Here is a 17570-nt window from a genome sequence, read left to right on the forward strand (position 1 = left end):
GGCCAGTGCAGTTTTATTGATTTATTTAACACAAATCTGATCGTTATCACCCTCTACCGAATGAATTCCTGAATATTGCACAACCTCGTCCCAGCAGGGTACACTGGTCCTCCAGACCTCCAAACCCAGGTGCTCTTCTGCTCATGGGGCCTTCACCTCACTGTTCCCTCTACCTGGAACCCCTGCCTATGTGGCCCCCAACTCAAACCCAGGTGGGAAGGCCTACACGATTCCACAGCAGAGTTTTTTCTTCCAATCCATGCTGTCTTCACATGACAACTATTACTACCCCAAACTGTAATTTCTAGTCTCTAACCCTTCAAGAGGTAACCTCTAATTTCCCCTAGCCCTTCTCTCTCTCTTTTTTTAATCTTCCTATGTATTTCCGAGGCCCAACCAATACATACGTGATGGGCACATCCTTGTACTGTGGTTGCTGCGGCACATTACTTCCTTCCAGAGGAATCTGAGTTACTGTAGGCATGGACTTATTTACCAGCACTTGTTTGTTTTCTACCTTCTCACCTAAGAAAAAGAGAAGGGGATTATAGCCCAATCGTTATCATCACTGCAGAATACAAGCATTACTGGGGCATACAATTATGTGATTAGATTGGTCCATGAAATGCACACAAGGAAGGAAAAAGCCGATACAGTGTGAGCTATAGTTCAATGGGACTCGTCTATAATTGTGCCAGCCCATCTGAAAAATCAGATTAGTGCAGAGTATAAAAAAATCAAGAAACTGACTTAGGGAACCATACTAACAATAGAAACTTCAGGTCAATAAGTGGCAATTTATTTTTTAAAGATTTTATTTATTCATTTATTTTAGAGAGAGAGCACACATGCACATACAAGTGCGGGGAAGGGCGGGGGGGAGGGGGAGAGAGAATCTCGAGCAGACTCCGTGCTGAGCACAGAGCCTGACATGGGCTTGATCTCACGACCCTGAGATCATGACTTGAGCCAAAACCAGGAGTCAGACACTCAACCGACTGAGCCACCAGGTGCCCCAGTAAGTGGCAGTTTTATGGATCTCTTATGGAGTATTAGAACGAGTCTGGGCCACTTACTTTTATTAATAGTTATTTCAACCAGTATTAAGTCACTGCCAACTTAACTTGGACAATGAGGAAGTCAAAACATTTCTTTGATTTTCTTGCTAGTCTCACCTGTCTTTGCATCTTTTCCTGGTAAGCTCAAGGCCAACTACTCTAGGACTGTCATAGCACTATCTTCCCAGCCACATAACCCAGGTTAAGAGTGAGAGAAATTCTGCAAGGAACAAACGCAGCAGGGCGGAGAGGAAGCTGTGCACCACGTGGATTGTGGGCACCCCAGCAGATGCAGCGCTCACCATCCGCGCACCATCCTGACAAGTCACGTGGATCTCCCCTCCCGGCGTCCTCCCCGACACAGCCCCTCTCTCCACCTCCCTGCCGCTCCCATCACCTGCTCTGCTGCCAGAACTCTCCGTTGATCTCACCTGCTTTGGCCCCTTTCTTCTCTTTTCTCCACACTGTGATCAGAATGATCATGTCAAAATGGGTATCTGATCGTAATGAAAATAGTAGCATGGCTGCAAGGCCTTCTGTCTGGGCCCTGCCCCTTCCTCTCCTTCTCTCTCTAGATTCACGTTTAGCACCCTCCCCTGTACTCTCCCCATGAGCCACACTCCCACTGGCCTCCTTTGGGAAGTTTTGACTATCAAGTCCTGCAGCTTAATAGTTACACAAGCCCTGCAGCTTAATAGTTACACAAGCCCTTCCCATTGCTCAGAACACATTCCCCTCCCCATTCACTAGGTAACTCCACTCATCCTCCAGATCTCAGCTCACTTCCTTAGGGAAGGCTACCCGGAGCTTCCTGCCGAGGTCAGATCCTCTTGCTATCAAATGTCCTCATTTGGATTATAGGATTTATAGGATTCCTCTTTATAGGATTCCTTAATCTGGTTGTGATTGGACATAGGTTTACATGTGATCCTTCGGTCAATGTTAGTCTCCTCCACTGGCCTATAAGACTCATAAGGGCAGCTGTTATGGGCTGCATCAGCAAAATTCATTACAAGTTTGTAATTATAATGGAGTCACACTTTTTAAGGGAAGAAGATTCTAATAAAGTCAGTCTAAGCTAAATGCACAAATGATGACATGCCAGTGTAAATGTAGGGACACAGCCTTATTCTAAACAATTCCTTAAAGTGGCTCTTCTGCGATTCAAAATTTTAGGTAGAAAAGTATAACTAGGATGGATTACTACTATGTAGAAATATATGTACAGAAAAACAGACTGGAAGGGAAATTCATCAAAAAGGACCACACTGGGGTGCCTGGGTGGCTCAGTCGGTTGAGCGTCTGAGTCTTGATTTCGGCTCAGGTCATGATCTCAGGGTCATGGGATCGAGCCTGTGTCGGGCTCCATGCTCAGTGGGGAGTCTGCTTGAGATGCTTTCCCTCTCCCTCTGCTCTTCCCCCTGCTTGCGTGCTCTCTCTCTAAAATTTAAAAAAACAAACAAAAAACACCTTAAAAAAAATGACCACACTGAATTAGGAAGGTGGTTTTGTAAGGTATCCTTTTTCTTCTCTGTTTACCAAATATTCAGAAATATTGCTGAGTAACTTTCATATTTCAAAAAGTATACATATAAACGGTTTTTTTAAAAAGGCCCTTACCTGGAGAACAAATACCATCCGCATCTAAAATTTCGTGTCGCCAGATGGGTTTCCTTGTGGCAGCGTCCAACATCGGCCCCATCACTTTATCAAAGGTCTGATTGGTATAGCGTTTCAATGTACATTTAGCATTTTTATATACAAGACAACGCCCAAAGCCTAAAATGAAACCCAAATGGGGATCAGAACCACCAATAGGACTATGAGAAAACATGGATTTGTGTCAGTCAACATTTGCACCCCCAAACATGTTCTACATTTGGATAATCGGGGAGGGGCCAAATAACGATCTGATAATCTGAAGAACTGGCTCAGGGCTCCCCCCCAACCCCCAACTGTCCATATAAACGCTGGCGTCTCTACAACCATGTGTCAGCATGGAACATACCCTGCCATGTTGGAGGAAGGCAAGAGAAATCAGAGTGTCACTGTGATTCTTTCGGAGAACAGAGCCACAGAATGCAGGAACTGGAAAGGTCCCCAGGGACCACCTGGGTTACCCCCTCTATCTACAGGTACTGCGAATGCTACAAAATGAAGTCCAGGGAAGTGATGTGGCCAAGATCACCCAGCAAGTTGGTGGCACAGTTGAAACATGCCAAGTCCACCGATCAGCCACGATTCTTCCTACACATTCTTCTGGTGCATCACTTCTGCTAACCTTCTCTGAAAAGTTTTCCGGTTTCTAATTTTGGCATTCAGAGGAAGTCCCAAACAAGGAAACAAAAGATTATTTTTTCTCCACAGAGGAGACAGAATGAAAAGCAGCTGCAATCAAATGATTTTAAGGGGAGAAATCGTTTGCCTGTGCCCTAAAGATCAGAGTTTATTCTGATTATATTTTTAGATCACATTTGTCTAGTGGATGAGGGAAAAGTCCTGAGACCAACTAACAAGCTAAATAAACATTATGAAAGATCAGCAAAATGAACAGAAGGAAACCTTTAGACGGAGCAGAAACTTCCAGCACTGAATCCCACAAGAAGATTCATCAGTTATAGAGTTGCCCAGAAGAGCTGTCAACCCTTCAGCACTAAATACCATTTCCCAAGATTCTGTGACTGCATGTCTTTCTTTTTTCCTTTTTCTCTCTTTAGCCAAGCAGTTATTCTAAGCTGGATTCTCTCTAATCTCCCCAGGATATACTGAGCCATGTCAGAGTTCGCTGCGATAGGAAAATGTCTCGGGAATAAACCCCAGCTATTACTGATGAGACAAATGCATGGTTGTAAAGTCCTTCACTTACGGTTCTCCACCAAGGGCAGAACTCGTACAAGAAATCTAAGAATGTGAGTTTAGAAAATCAGGAAAAAGATTTCTAAACAAAATCTTGGTGCTCTAATGTAATTTTTAAAATACGAAGGTGACAGTAAGACAAAATAACCAATTTCTACATCTAGGTGTGGCTCCTAGTCAATTGCATATGACCATAATAAAGTCTGAGCCCAAAGCCAGCTGCTTTGGAAACGTTACATGATCTTGAAATTCTGTACAATGGCCATTAACTGCAGCATGCTGCAGCGCAGGAACAATGTGGACTGCCTGAAATCAAGAAGTGTTTTCCCCTAAGTGTAAATGGACATTGTATTTACAGGTGATAGCTGAAAAGCCGGAGGACGGTAAACTCAGATCATTAAACTGTGTTGTGCAGTTTCTGACAGATATCACAAAGTCTTCAGATTTCACGTAAACGTTACCAGTTAATCAGAAAGGAAAACATCTAGTTTTAAAGCATGGCTGTTGTCATTTGGAGGAAAAAAAGAGGCATAAATTAAGTGCAGCCAACATTAATGCCAAAGACACATGTCTAGGAGTACTATTATGGCTGCCTAGCAACTACAAAGAGTGAAGGGGAAGGCAGAGTGGGCATGCCAGGGAGGAAAAAGAGAAACAGAGATTATGAAGAGAGGAGTCAGGCTTCAGGTCAGGTGACGGGTCCAAACCATGAAGTGGTGACTTGCAAAAGTAAACTGTCAAAAAACGGACAAACTCTAAGCATTTGTGTGAGTTTTTAACTTTCGGCATTCTGCTAACAAAAAGGTATGAACATTACGGGGTTGAGACATACAATTTTTAAAAATCCCCTTTAACACAGGAATACTGCTACTGCCTTCTCAGTCTGTTGCTGAATATATAACTAGCCAGATTCAAAGACCATATTTCATTTATTAGAATTCCTGCTAGGAGATTAAATTCTTGCATGTTTTCTGTTGAGGAACTGTCTCATGTCACCAATAAACTAAAATAACAAAGAAAAAAAAACATTTAGTAGTTCATTTAATAAATTACCTCTACATAACATTCATAAAAAACGTCAACGCCAAAACCTAACCGCCTCCTGTTTGTATGTTATAAAATTCAAATCCCTTGAAACCAACGTTAGCATTTTGACACCAGATGATTTTTAGCTGATTGTCCTTGTACCTAATTCTGCACGGAGCGCCCATGGTGTCAGAGGTCTGAAAACCCACTTACCCCTGTCCAAGGAGGCCTTGTTTAAAATGAGGGCATCTTCAATATCATAGCCACTGTAACTCATCACGGCAACCGTCGCATTCTGTCCAGCGGGCAGTTTCTCAAATTCTATCAACTCAATGGTCTTTGTTTTAACCATGGGTTTTTGTGGGTATGCTAGCAGATACATGAGAGTATCGATTCTGTTCCGCTGGTTGTATCCAATGGTACCTTCATTGATATTGGAGAAAGCAAAATGCAACATTCTATTATGTCAAATAATTAGGTAGCCACGACTACAGAGATGGGAAAAAAAAAAACCCACATTATTTTCACTAATTAACATGAAGAAAACCTTCAGGTTAAACATTTCAAAAGCAATACTCTCACAGTTCCTACCAACATTTAAAAGCATTTTTTTCTCAGTAATGTTAAAAGTTCTATAAAGAAGAAAAATCACACCCAAGGTATTCTAACCTAAGTAACTTCAACCTACTGGATTTATACAATTGACCCCGTTTTAGGAATTACATTGACCCCGTTTTAGGAATTACTAGTCTTCCCTGGTTAATTTCACAGGTAAGCCAACAATTCTGTACTCAGTTCTACTATGTTGCAGACCCATTTCCAGCTGTTACAGGAAGGTAATTAGAAACCACGCCCAGTGCTGACAGGCAAGGAGCTTTTAGAGTAGGACAAACAGATATATTCCATAAAAAAAAAAACAACCATTACAAAAGTTCTAAATAAAAAAGAAAGCAGGAGAAAAGGAAGGATAAGAAAGGAAGGAAGGAAAAGGAGGAAAGTGAAAGCAGAGGAGTGGACTTACTCATCTGCTTAACTTTTCATTTACGAAGTAGTGAATAAACACCTACTCTGTGCCCAACACCAGAGATAAAATGGGGAAAGGCACAGTCCTTTCCCGTAAGGAATCCAGGGTCCTGTTCAATCTGGTATAGGCTTTTAGGTCCTTAGCAATCAGGCTTTCCACCTCTTTGCACCTTGGAAGGCTGTTACCATCAACTGGAAGTGAAATCAGAATGTTACCCTTTCTCCCTTTTCCCCAAAGGGATTCACTAGGGTTCACAGACTTGCACCAAAAAAAGGGTTTCACTCTCCTGGTCTTGTGAATACAATACACTCTCCTACTCAGAGACCTTAGAATGCGGACTCATGTTTGCCCTACTACTAAACTTATGTGTGGGCTACTGAACCTCTTTAACTTCTCCCAGGCATCTCTTCTTTTCCCTTGGGTGGCTAAGAAGGTAGCCTTTAGTCTCTTTTTCTCTTGCACATGCTTCCATAGTGATACATCCTCAACACCCACACACCCCAAGATGCTTTAGTGTTGTTTGATGGAGTTAAGCTCTAAGATGAGCAGATACCCAAACTCAGTATTTATTTCCTTCACCTCTCATATTCATGTCATGAAATCAATGGTGATTTCAATTTGGGGATGAAAATAACCTATTCAGGCAGCAAAAATGATATGGTACTCCTTGACAATTACTACTGAAAGAAGAAATGAAATCTGTAGGGTATGAACACTTAATACAGTGGGGGGCCCATTACAGATGCTCAATAAATGTCAGTAAATGAAACTGAACTGCATTATACTTTTTATGACAGTATATGTTTGTACTTAAATCTCAGCAAATTTATCATGAACTTTTTCTTGAGTTTACACTATAATATACTGCCAATTAATTTATGTTATTTTGGTGCCAACTAATAAACTGGGCAGGACCACCTGGTAACAGATCACTTACTGTTTTAGAAATAAAATCACCGTTGCCCGGATCGTGGTAAAGTTCACTGACAATAAGTTTGTCCTTCTATATGAAATCATTTAAAATTTATGTCAAGATTTTATCTCCAATTGTATACTTCACCCAGCTTGAGACAAGGGTTCAGGCAATGTCCCACCAGGCTGCCAAACACGGCTTCTGAAACCTGAGACAAGCATTATTATGCAGCAGGGAAGCATTCATGGCTGCACCTCTGAACAATGGTGAAAGAGACTGGATCCCGCTATAAATTGTGCTACCAGGCCCAGAACGCAATTCTCGGGCATCACAACTGACCTGACCACTGAATGGATGAACAACAAAATGGTTCAGCAAGTGTTTGGTGCTTATGATCTCATTAGAAATTTTCTTCAAAGACTTTTTAAAGAACTCGTAGGAGTACACATGGATACAGGTTTTTAGCAGTCTTGACAGGTGTGTTGGTGAAAACATGATTTTTAAGCCATGACTTCTCTATTACAAAACTTCAAAATGCTATCACACCCATATTTTTATAAAAATCCTGAATGACTATTTTGCCAATAAGCAAGCTTTTTTTGAGAAAATGTCATGAGGACATTAAAAGACTAGTCTGGGTGAAGCGCGTGCTCAAACTAGGATGCCTCTTACTATTTTCAGCTTCCTTAAAAAGGGCATTGCACATACGTAATAACTAACGCGATGAGAGTATCTGTAAGCAGGGCTCTCCCTCCACTGTCCAATTCTGCTCTAACTGCAGTCTTCAGTGTTATAACTACTGACTCATTTCCTTACTACCCGGGACATGATCTTTCTTACAAAATCATTATTTTCTTGATCATAACTTTCTTAAAAAGCCACAGGATGGCACAGCAAGGTATGTCCACGTAGGTTAAAAGAGTGAGGAATTTTTTTATTTTAAGGTAGGATGAAAAAAGGTTAGTAAGCATACATACAGCTTAGGGATAGCTTAGGAAATGTATACTGAAAAAAGAAGACGAAGTTTTATGCATTTAACTATTCTTTCTGTCTTCCTTTGCCCAATTTTTTTTAATTTAATAACATTATTAAATACAATAAACTTCACCCATTTAAAGTGTACGTATTGATGAGCTCTGACAGATTCCTTCCTTCATAAAACCACCACCACAATCAAGATCCAGAACATTTCCGACACTCCCAAAAGATCCCTCCCTCTGTTCCTGACCCCAGGCAGCCACAGCTCTGTTTATCGTTACAGTTTGCATTTTCTAGAATTTTATGTAAATGGGACCCTGCAGTATGGACTCTTGTGCCACTTTTTTCATTCAGCGTAACGCTTCTGAGATCCATCCAGGTGGTTGTATCGTAGTTCATTCTTTGCTGTTGCCGAGAACTATTGCACCACATGTTTATACGATTTGTTTACCCATTCACCTGCTGATGGATATTTGAATTGTTTCGTTTGGGGCGCTTGTGAATAAAGCTGCTATGAACATTCACTCATAAGACTGTGTGTTCACTTCTCTTGGGTAAATACACAGGATTGGAATTTCTGGGTGGTTTGGTAAGGGTACGGTTGACCTAAAAAACTGCTTAAGAATTTTCCAAAGTAGTATACCTTTTACGTTTGTGCCAGCAGTGAATGTGCTTTTTAGCTGCTCCATCTCCTCACTGACAGTATGTCCACCTTTTCCATTTTAGTTGTTCTATCGAGCAGGTGGTGGTATCTCAGTTTTAATTTACATTTACCTGACTAGTAACATTGAACAGAGTTTCTTGAGCTTACTGGTCATTCTTATTACTCTTTGTGAAGTGTCTGGTTTTGATTTTTGTCGTCTTTAAACGGAGTAGTCTTACCATGGAAGAGTTCTTTACATGTACCAGACTCAAATCCTTTTTCAGATGCATATACTGCCAATACTTGCTCCCATTCTGTGGATTAAGGTCTTTCATATTCTTAATAGTGTCTTTCGAAGGGTATAAGTTTAATTTTGAGAAAGTCTAAATTATTAATTTTTTTTTCCTTTTTCATAGCCTGTGCTTTTTGAGTCCTAAGAAATCTTACTTAGGTCACTCAAGGTCATGAAGACTTTTGCCTATGTTTCTTTCTACACATTTTATGGGTTTAGCTCTTACATTGAGTATGATTCATTTTGTGTTAGTTTTTTGTATGGTTATGAGGTAGGAGTTGATGCTCATTTCTATACAGATACACATACATACATTTAATTTTGTTGACGAGATTTTCCTTTCCCCTGGAAATGTCCTGACACACTCATTGAAAATTTAATGCCCACAGAAATGTGGGTCTCTTTCTGGATTCCTGATTCTGTTCCACTGATCTACATATCTACCCTTATATCAGTATCATACTGTCTTCGTTACAGTCTTTATAGTAAATCTTAAAATCAGGTTGTATTAAGCTTTCCAACTTAGTTCTTTTCAAAGATTCTTTTCAAAAATATGCACCTGATTTCTTAACAACTTTAATGTGCCCAGAGATGATAAATTTGTTGTTGAAACATTAAGTACTTTACTGAACCTATTGAACTAACACTCTGCTAGGCACCAAGGACACAGTAATAAATAACACAGACCTAGTCCTGTCCTCAAAGTGCTTATATTCTACAGTCTAGCAGGGAAGGCACGCGATTTTTAGCTGCTCCACATCCTCACTGACACTTAGTAGGTCTTGATCCACAGTGAGGGAGAAAAAGTGAGGAAAAAAGTTAGTTTCCATTGAGAAGAATTTTAAGTTTTATAGATAGTCACATTATGCCTTGCACAGAAGACAGAATGTAACCTTTTTTAAGTTACTCAACCAAAGTGGGATTCCATCTCCTTGTCAGAAACAAAAAAGGTACGTATTCTATGACAGGGTTATTGTGATGATTAAAAGAAATGTGTATAAATCACTTGAGCAGTCAGTAAGTGGCAACATTAACAATACTATTAACGACGTTAGTAGTAACAAACATACACCCCTTGGCCCTGCACTATATATAAGCCATTCTGCCCCCAGTTCAAACCCTACATACTGAACTACAGTGTAATTTTATCTCCATAAATATTCATTATTAACTTTCTAGTCTCAGGAAATGTCATATCATCTTACATCTGAAATAGCTACAATGATTTTAATTTTTTTTTTTTTTTGAACCAACAGTGAAATTCTAAAATATAATTGCCAGGGATAATTTGGCCAACACATCTTTTCATTTTGTATCTACCAAAAGGATAAAGAATAAATCTTCTAAAAAAAAATTCAAACAGAAAGTTGAATGAAATGGAAGATGTAGAATGAAACAAAATTTTAGGAGGATCTTTGTATATTATGTGTTTTTAAGATCTCAAAATCTTCTAGGCTATTTCCAGAACATCCCATCCTATTATAAAGTAGGGAATACAAGAGAAGGAACTACCTGCTTTGGAACAGAATCTACTGAAAACAAAAACAGGAACAGAAGCTGTATTAGCTCCTGAGCTTAAAAAAACAAAGTCCCAGCAATTTGGAGGTGAAGGCGGGTTGGGAAGAGGCCGTGGCTAGGGGATGTATGTGATACATATTCATTAACTGAGCTGATAGTGACTGAAAGATCCTTTTAACCAGGAGAAAGTGTTCCACTAGAGGACTGCCAACTAATAAAATGGACAGGATATGAAAGCATGACTCATGCGGACTTGGCGTCTGGTGCCAGGGAGCACATACAATGCAGCTCCAATACACAGCTTTTACTCGCAGTGCTGAGTGACCTGGAGACCTAGCCATTTCAATCCACGTCTACCTGGCTTCTTGCTCTGGACCTTGTCACAACACACCTGTACCCATCGAAGGTTAGGTGTTTCTCAGTAGCACAGTAAGAAAGAACGCAGAAACCTGCACTTTATTAATCAGATTTAAGAAACATCTCTGCTGGTGTTTCATGTTTACTAAAGTGCGCTCTCTTATGAAAGGTGAGGCTTTCAGTCTCTGAGCTTTGCGCTCATCTTGGTCTCCTTTGTAGGGATAGAAAAACGACTTTCTCTCATTTCATCACTCTTGACTGGGGGCGGATGGTGGGTCGTGAAAAGTAGAGAGCAAATCTTCCAGGCTGGCAAGAATGTGTAGTGCTTTAATTCTGGGCTACTGTCTTCCACTTTCCAAATGGACTAATGGATGAACAGCAACTAAAATATTACTTCTGGCCATTCATACAGAATCTCTGAGAGGTAAATAGTCTTCAGCAATGGCTCATACTTAAAATGGGATAGCGTGCCTTTTAGTTACCAGCTGCCAAGACTGCAAGGAATTAAAATGACTCAGAGAAGTCCAACTCAAAGTGCTAGGTCTGCTTTACAGACCTGGGTTTCTGCTGTGGGTTTTCTCCCTCTGCCGGCCTTGTTCCTTTTGTGATTTTTTCATACAGACCTCGCTCGGTACTTCTGCGGCTATTTGAGTGTCCAAAGAGAAACGTGGTCATGTAATGTGCCAACTTTGAATGTACTTTTATCTCGATGCTTTTCTTTCCAGTCAGGTGTTTTATAATAACAAACAGTAACAAAGCCTTTTTTTTATTACTTAAGATATTCAGTGGCTTTTGTCTTCCTAGCGTCAGCAGTAACGTCAGAGGATTGTATCCAAGGAGCTAAATGTGCAGGACCCAGGGTCAGAGCAGCTGAATACACCAACCTCAGAAAACACAGACAATGAATTGCAAATGACACTCAAAACAAAACGAGAAAAAAAACCTTCACACAGAAAACTACAAAAGAACTCTACAGACACTGAATTGGCTTTCTGTACACACTGATCCTGCTTAACTGTGTGTGGTAACTAACCAAACGTTTCAGATACTCATGGTCACAAAATAAAGGCTTTTTTTTGTAGGCAGAGGAATTATAAAAATAAAAATATTATTTCTTTCCTTCAAGTCACTTATTTAAAAAAAAAAAAAAAAGAAGATTCACCAAGTGGAGATAGATTTGTAGCCCTTTCTGTTTTAATCTTCAAACACAACCAAAGAGTGGCATTAGCGATGAAGTGATTAGTCTTCCGTTAATTCTGCTGAAGGTTCTACACAAAAGGTGTATTGTTTCAGCCAGGATTCACATCATGAAACAAAATGGTTTGGTAAACCCAATAGAAGTGATAGTCCTTTCATGACACATAGGATTCAGTACTGTATATTTCAACTTGTTAGCAAGTCACAAGCACACGCGGGAAATCAGCCCACACTGCTGCTGAGGATGAATGGGAAAGGGGAAATTGATGAGCCACTGTTTAGATTTTCCCACTGGGAATTATTCTGAACTGTCCAGGCATTACATCATTCAGGTAAATGGTTGCAGGACATGTTTTGCCAACCAAAAGGGCAATATAAAAACTCGAAAAGAAATTGTCAAGCTATGGTCAATTACAGCTGATTACTGGTAACCGAGAAGCTAAATGCATTCTGGATGTTACCCAAAGGCAATTCAAAAACCTTTTGGTTTCTTCATGAAGCTCCCTGTAGCATACTTTAAACCAGAAATCATACTGATATCATAGACATATATGAAAATAAATTAAACTTACTAGGACTTAAATGATTTTTAAAAACATGTCAAAAAAAGTTTATAAGCAAAACTTTTTTTTGGGGGGGGGGCTGGTATCCTCTCTGTATCACCTTCCAGATAAAACCCAAACTCCTTAATCTATGGCACCTCTCCAGTACACACTATTCCTATATTATGTTAAACAGCCAGACCAAAGCACCAAGATCCCCATGCAATGCTTGCTTCTATTTCCACGCCTGTGAAAAATACTCAGGGACTTTCAAGACTCAGTTCAGTTCTATTCTTCAGAAACAACCTACTCTCTAACCTCAAGTGACCTCTCTGCTCTCCTTCCCTAAGATTCTAGCTGTCGGTCCACGACAGCATTTATCAAACACATTCAGTTACGGTTGTACTTGTTGGGCTCTCCCACCAGACTGTGAACTCCTTGAGGACAGGGCTCTTTCTCTCCCCTCCATTTTCAGGGGCCAGCCCACCATCTGGTCTATCCGAGATGCTCAGCAAGTGCTAGGGATGGTTAAAAGCTAAAAGAGAAGGAAGGAAGGAAAAGGAATTCGGAAACTGGTTACATGTTTCAGAAGCTACAGGAGCAACTGCAAGGATGTGATGTGTTCAATGACTGTCACCCAGACCGTTACGATCACCTTCTAATACACACTGTGCATCTGCAGCTCTATTCCTTTTCCCGCTCTTCCCTCAAACTTGTGTTTTTCTGCGCTTTCTTCCATTTCTCCTGGTTCACAATTTACACTTTATAGAGCTTTTCTCTTTCTATTTACCCCCTCATCATTCTGTGACATTTATTATATATCCCCTTGTTTGGTCAAAGAAATAAGTTCAGAGAGGTTTTCTCTATTTTTGTTGACACTGTGGACATGGCAGGGGCACCCGCAAGCCCTCTGAGGTTAGTAACACTCAGGTACCAGCAATGGCTGACTTAGCCAAACATTCAATACTAGTGAAGTAAGAATAAAGATTGAAGTCTTTTATCCAAGAATTGAGAACCAAATTCAAGAAGGAAATCTTACCCATGGCTTGTTTCCCCATGGCACACTGATACGTGTTTCTTGGGGACTGGTTATGATGAGGGTATGGGATGAGGCCAGCACAAACACCAAGAAGAGTGAAGGGCTCAATCTCCAAGTGGGTGGTATCTCTGTCAAGTCAATTAAGAACAGACATCTTAGACACCAAGGACCAGAATAAATCCCTCTTAAAGGTAGTAAAAAAATATTACAACCAAGGTCCCCAAAGGATGTAAATAAAATATATATTTTTATATAAATTTATATAAAAATTTATATAAAGTATATGTAATTTATATAAAACCTCAAGAACAATAAAACTTGATGCTAGTAAAACTGATAAAAAAAATACTTAAATAAAATATAGTAAAACAAATTGTTTCCTTCAGTGATAGAAACTTATTACTTACAGAAATACAAGAGAAGGAATAGTATAGAATGCCCAGGTAAAAAAATAAAACATTATTACATACTAACAACAATAACTAATACTTGTAAAGAAATTACCGGGCTATATCCAAATGCAGTACTGATGGATGAGTGGGCTGCTTTTTCCTCACTTTTCCAACTTGTATCAATGACAAAGTTGCATTACCATTTTAGAGAAGAATATATCCCATTTAAGAATAGTTACCATAGACCTAAGGGGACCAATACCATAGCCACCAGCTAAATGCGGCTGTTCAGCACTCTTCACTGAGATTAGCATGCTTGAGGAACTGCATTTTTAATTTTACTTAATTACATTTTAAAACTCAAATAACTCAGTTGTTATTCAAAACCTTTATGTTTGTCACAACTTACACTTGTGAATTTACTTTTTCAACTGTAAATGTTATGATCAGATCAGGTATTTCCAGTAAACATTTAGCCTCCAAACTGAGATGTGCTTTGAAGCCGTATAGGGGGAAAAAAAAAACTCAATTATTTTTATATTGATTGCATAATGACATGACAATATTTTAGATAGAGTGGGTTAAATAAAATTATTAAGATTAACTTCATCTGGTTCTTTTTTCTTTTTTCAGTTGGCTACTGGGAAACTTATGCATGGTATTTTTCTTGGACAGCTCAGCTATAGGAACTGGATATAAAGTAAGACTTTATCTAGTAGGTGTTAGAATCTTGGCTGCTTTTTTATTTATTTATTTTTTTTCTTGGCTGCTTTTGTAATATATTTTTGTAAAAATCCCTGTTTTGGCTAACTGATACAGCAACTCAGGTATTTTAAAGGGAAAGGGAAGCCAGACTGTTTCTGGATCTTGCTGGAAGTAACAGACACTACATGCAGGGTCTGTGGACTCTGCTGACCCTTTATTCCTTCCTCAAGCACTTGTGAGGCAGAGCTCCAGTAATTTCAATGGTTTACAGTACCCGTGAAGACAAGTGATTTCCAAGATAACCCAACCCATCGAGGAAAATTAGTTGCAATACACATGGCAAAAGATCTCCCACTGATCCATTGGGCTTTTTTTTTTTTTTTCAATACACACGTGAATTATGTCCCTAGTTTGGTTAAAGAGGATGCTTTCCATGCAGCTCTTGGTTTGAAGAACATAGTTTTGACCTCATGACCTAGCAGAACCCCAACTCTCTCAGACATGTTAAGTCTTTGTCAGCAGAGAGGGAAAGGGCCCTAGGTTTTTTTTGTTTTGTTTTGTTTAAGAGTAACAGCTTATGGTGACATTTTATGTCCTAGAGTAAAACAGATTTTTTAAATGTACTGTTTTGTTTAAATATTGGCCAATTTGACAATATGGGCCAATTTCCCCATGTAAATAAAAACTACTTTTCAGATGTACAGATTGAAGCAAGCTGAAAAATGAAGAAAGTACAGACCTAAGTTTCTTCTTTTTTTGTAACAAAAATATATAGAAGATCATGTTATCTAATAATTATTCAAAGTCTAAATGCTCTGGATTTTGATTTTTATGAAATAAAAAGGGATACTATTATTCAAAATTATAACCACCATAATCTTTTGTCCTGCAGGAAATAGAAGACTTTCTATTCAATGCGTATAAGGACCTTAAATTTAGCTCAAATTAAGACTCAGTAACCTGTTGTTTCCAACAGTGGAAAAATTGGAAAACACCCTAAATATTCATCAACAGGTTAAATCAACTATGTGTAGTCAGACAATGTAATATAAAGAAATTAAAGTAATATATTTATATAAACATACAAGCATAAACTAATATAGAAAAGTGCCTAGAAAGATAAAGTTGATAATGATGCTAAGTTTAAAAATGAAGATAATTTAAATATGTTGCTTTGAGATCACGTATGTATGTTTGTATTCACTTAGAAAAAAATCTAAAAGAGTATACATTAAACCACTGGCAATGATTGTATCTGGAGGCTGGAGTTTGGTGGGATAGGGAAAGAAGGGGATTAATTCTTTTTACTTCATACATGTCTACGCTGAAAAAAAATGTCACAAGTATGAATCACAGAATACCAAATTTTTCCTATCTTTAAAATAAGCTGAACTGATATATGGGTCAGCTTGGTGACTGGGTGCTACTGATACTAACTAATGGTTGCATTCCTATATTACAGTGAACAAGACAGAGAAAAATCCCTGCTTTTGTGAAGCTTCTAGTGGAGAAATAATACACAGATAAATCAATAAAAGAGACATTTTATAGATTTTATTGTAAGGTAATAAGCCCTAGAAAAATAAAGCAGTGAAGAGGGGTGCCCAGAGGAGGGTTATCTATTCTTTTTTTTTTTTTTTTTTAAAGATTTTATTTATTTATTTGACAGAGAGAGACACAGCAAGAGAGGGAACACAAGCAGGGGGAGTGGGAGAGGGAGAAGTAGGCTTCCCGTGGAGCAGGGAGCCCGATGCAGGGCTTGATCCCAGGACCCTGGAATCATGACCTGAGCCGAAGGCAGACACTTAACGACTGAGCCACCCAGGCGCCCCAAGAGGAGGGGTATCTATTCTAAATGGGGTTGTCAGGAAGAGGCACTGAGAAGGTGACAACTGAGGAAGACCTGGAAGAGGTGAAGGAGTGGGTGATGATGGAGGTGAGTGTCCCAGGCAAGCGAACAGCCAGTGCAAAGGAGGTGAGTGTCCCAAGCGAGTGAACAGCCAGTGCAAAGGAGGGGAGTGTCCCAGGTGAGCGAAAAGCCAGGGCAAAGGTGCTGAGGCAGAAGCAGGCCTGAGACGTGAGGAAGAGGCCAGTGTGGTTAAGGAGAGTGAGGGAGGAGAGGAGGATGATGCTGCAGGCACCAGGAGGGGTGGGCGGATCGTGCAGGACCTTCAGGCCTCTGTAAGGACTTCCAGGGGAGAGGGAAAGCCCCTGGGGGTTTGAGAAGAGAAGGGAAAAGACCACTTTCACCTATGAAGAATAGACTGTACAGGAACAAGGGCAAAAGAGTCAGGAGGCTTTTGCAAGTCCCCAGGCAAGCTATGGCAGCAGCTTGGACTAGGGTGGTAGGTGGAGGTAGGGAAAGAGATCAGACCCCAGGTATACCCTGAGGGTCTACATGATAGGCTAAGGGACCAGCTGTGGGTGTACAGGAGGAGAGGCGTCAAATCGGAGACAGGTTTCTGGCTGAGAAACAAGAAGGATGGATTGCTATTCACAGGGTTACTACTTAAGTGGTCACCTTTGTATTCACTCAATCTTCAAATCAGGAGTATAAAAATAGCACTTTGAGAGAGTTCCACCTTTAAGGAATAAAGATTTTGACTGAAAAGCATTGTTTACTAAATTATAATAAGACAGCAATGAAGCAGTACATTTCATCTGGTAGCAGGAAACAGAAAAGTGCTTTCTTGATTCAAGACCTAAATAGTTATCAGATGGTAGTATTCAGCTCCTTAATTATTTCACAATAAAAGTACAAAAATTCCAATTTCAGGTAAGCAGTACCACCAGCCACACGCATCAGACAGAAAGTTATATAAATGTCTTCTAATGCTTCTAAAAATATTACTATTCTTGAAACATCGTGAGCATATTACCATTTCTTATTTATATTGCATGTAAGTTCAGAGACATCCTTATAACATAGAATATATGGAATTCCTATATCAACAAGAATCCAGATGTCCTCCTCTCTAGAAGAGAGAAATACATCTTTACATAGTCTGATCCATTAGTTCAATTTTGACA

General features: G+C 39.6%; 1 protein-coding gene across 1 annotated transcript in view; it reads right to left on the reverse strand.

Moving 5' to 3' along the window:
• POLR3B (RNA polymerase III subunit B) overlaps positions 1-17570 on the reverse strand; it is a 104792-nt gene that overhangs the window by 32153 nt on the left and 55069 nt on the right. The window contains exons 19-22 of the mRNA XM_021687597.2: positions 13444-13571; positions 5154-5363; positions 2679-2837; positions 408-525 (exon numbers count right to left, since the gene is read on the reverse strand). Of these exons, the coding sequence (XP_021543272.1) occupies positions 408-525; positions 2679-2837; positions 5154-5363; positions 13444-13571 (615 nt within the window). The remainder of the gene's footprint in view (positions 1-407; positions 526-2678; positions 2838-5153; positions 5364-13443; positions 13572-17570) is intronic.

This window comes from Neomonachus schauinslandi, chromosome 5 (assembly GCF_002201575.2).
Source record: "Neomonachus schauinslandi chromosome 5, ASM220157v2, whole genome shotgun sequence".
Lineage (NCBI taxonomy): Eukaryota > Metazoa > Chordata > Mammalia > Carnivora > Phocidae > Neomonachus > Neomonachus schauinslandi.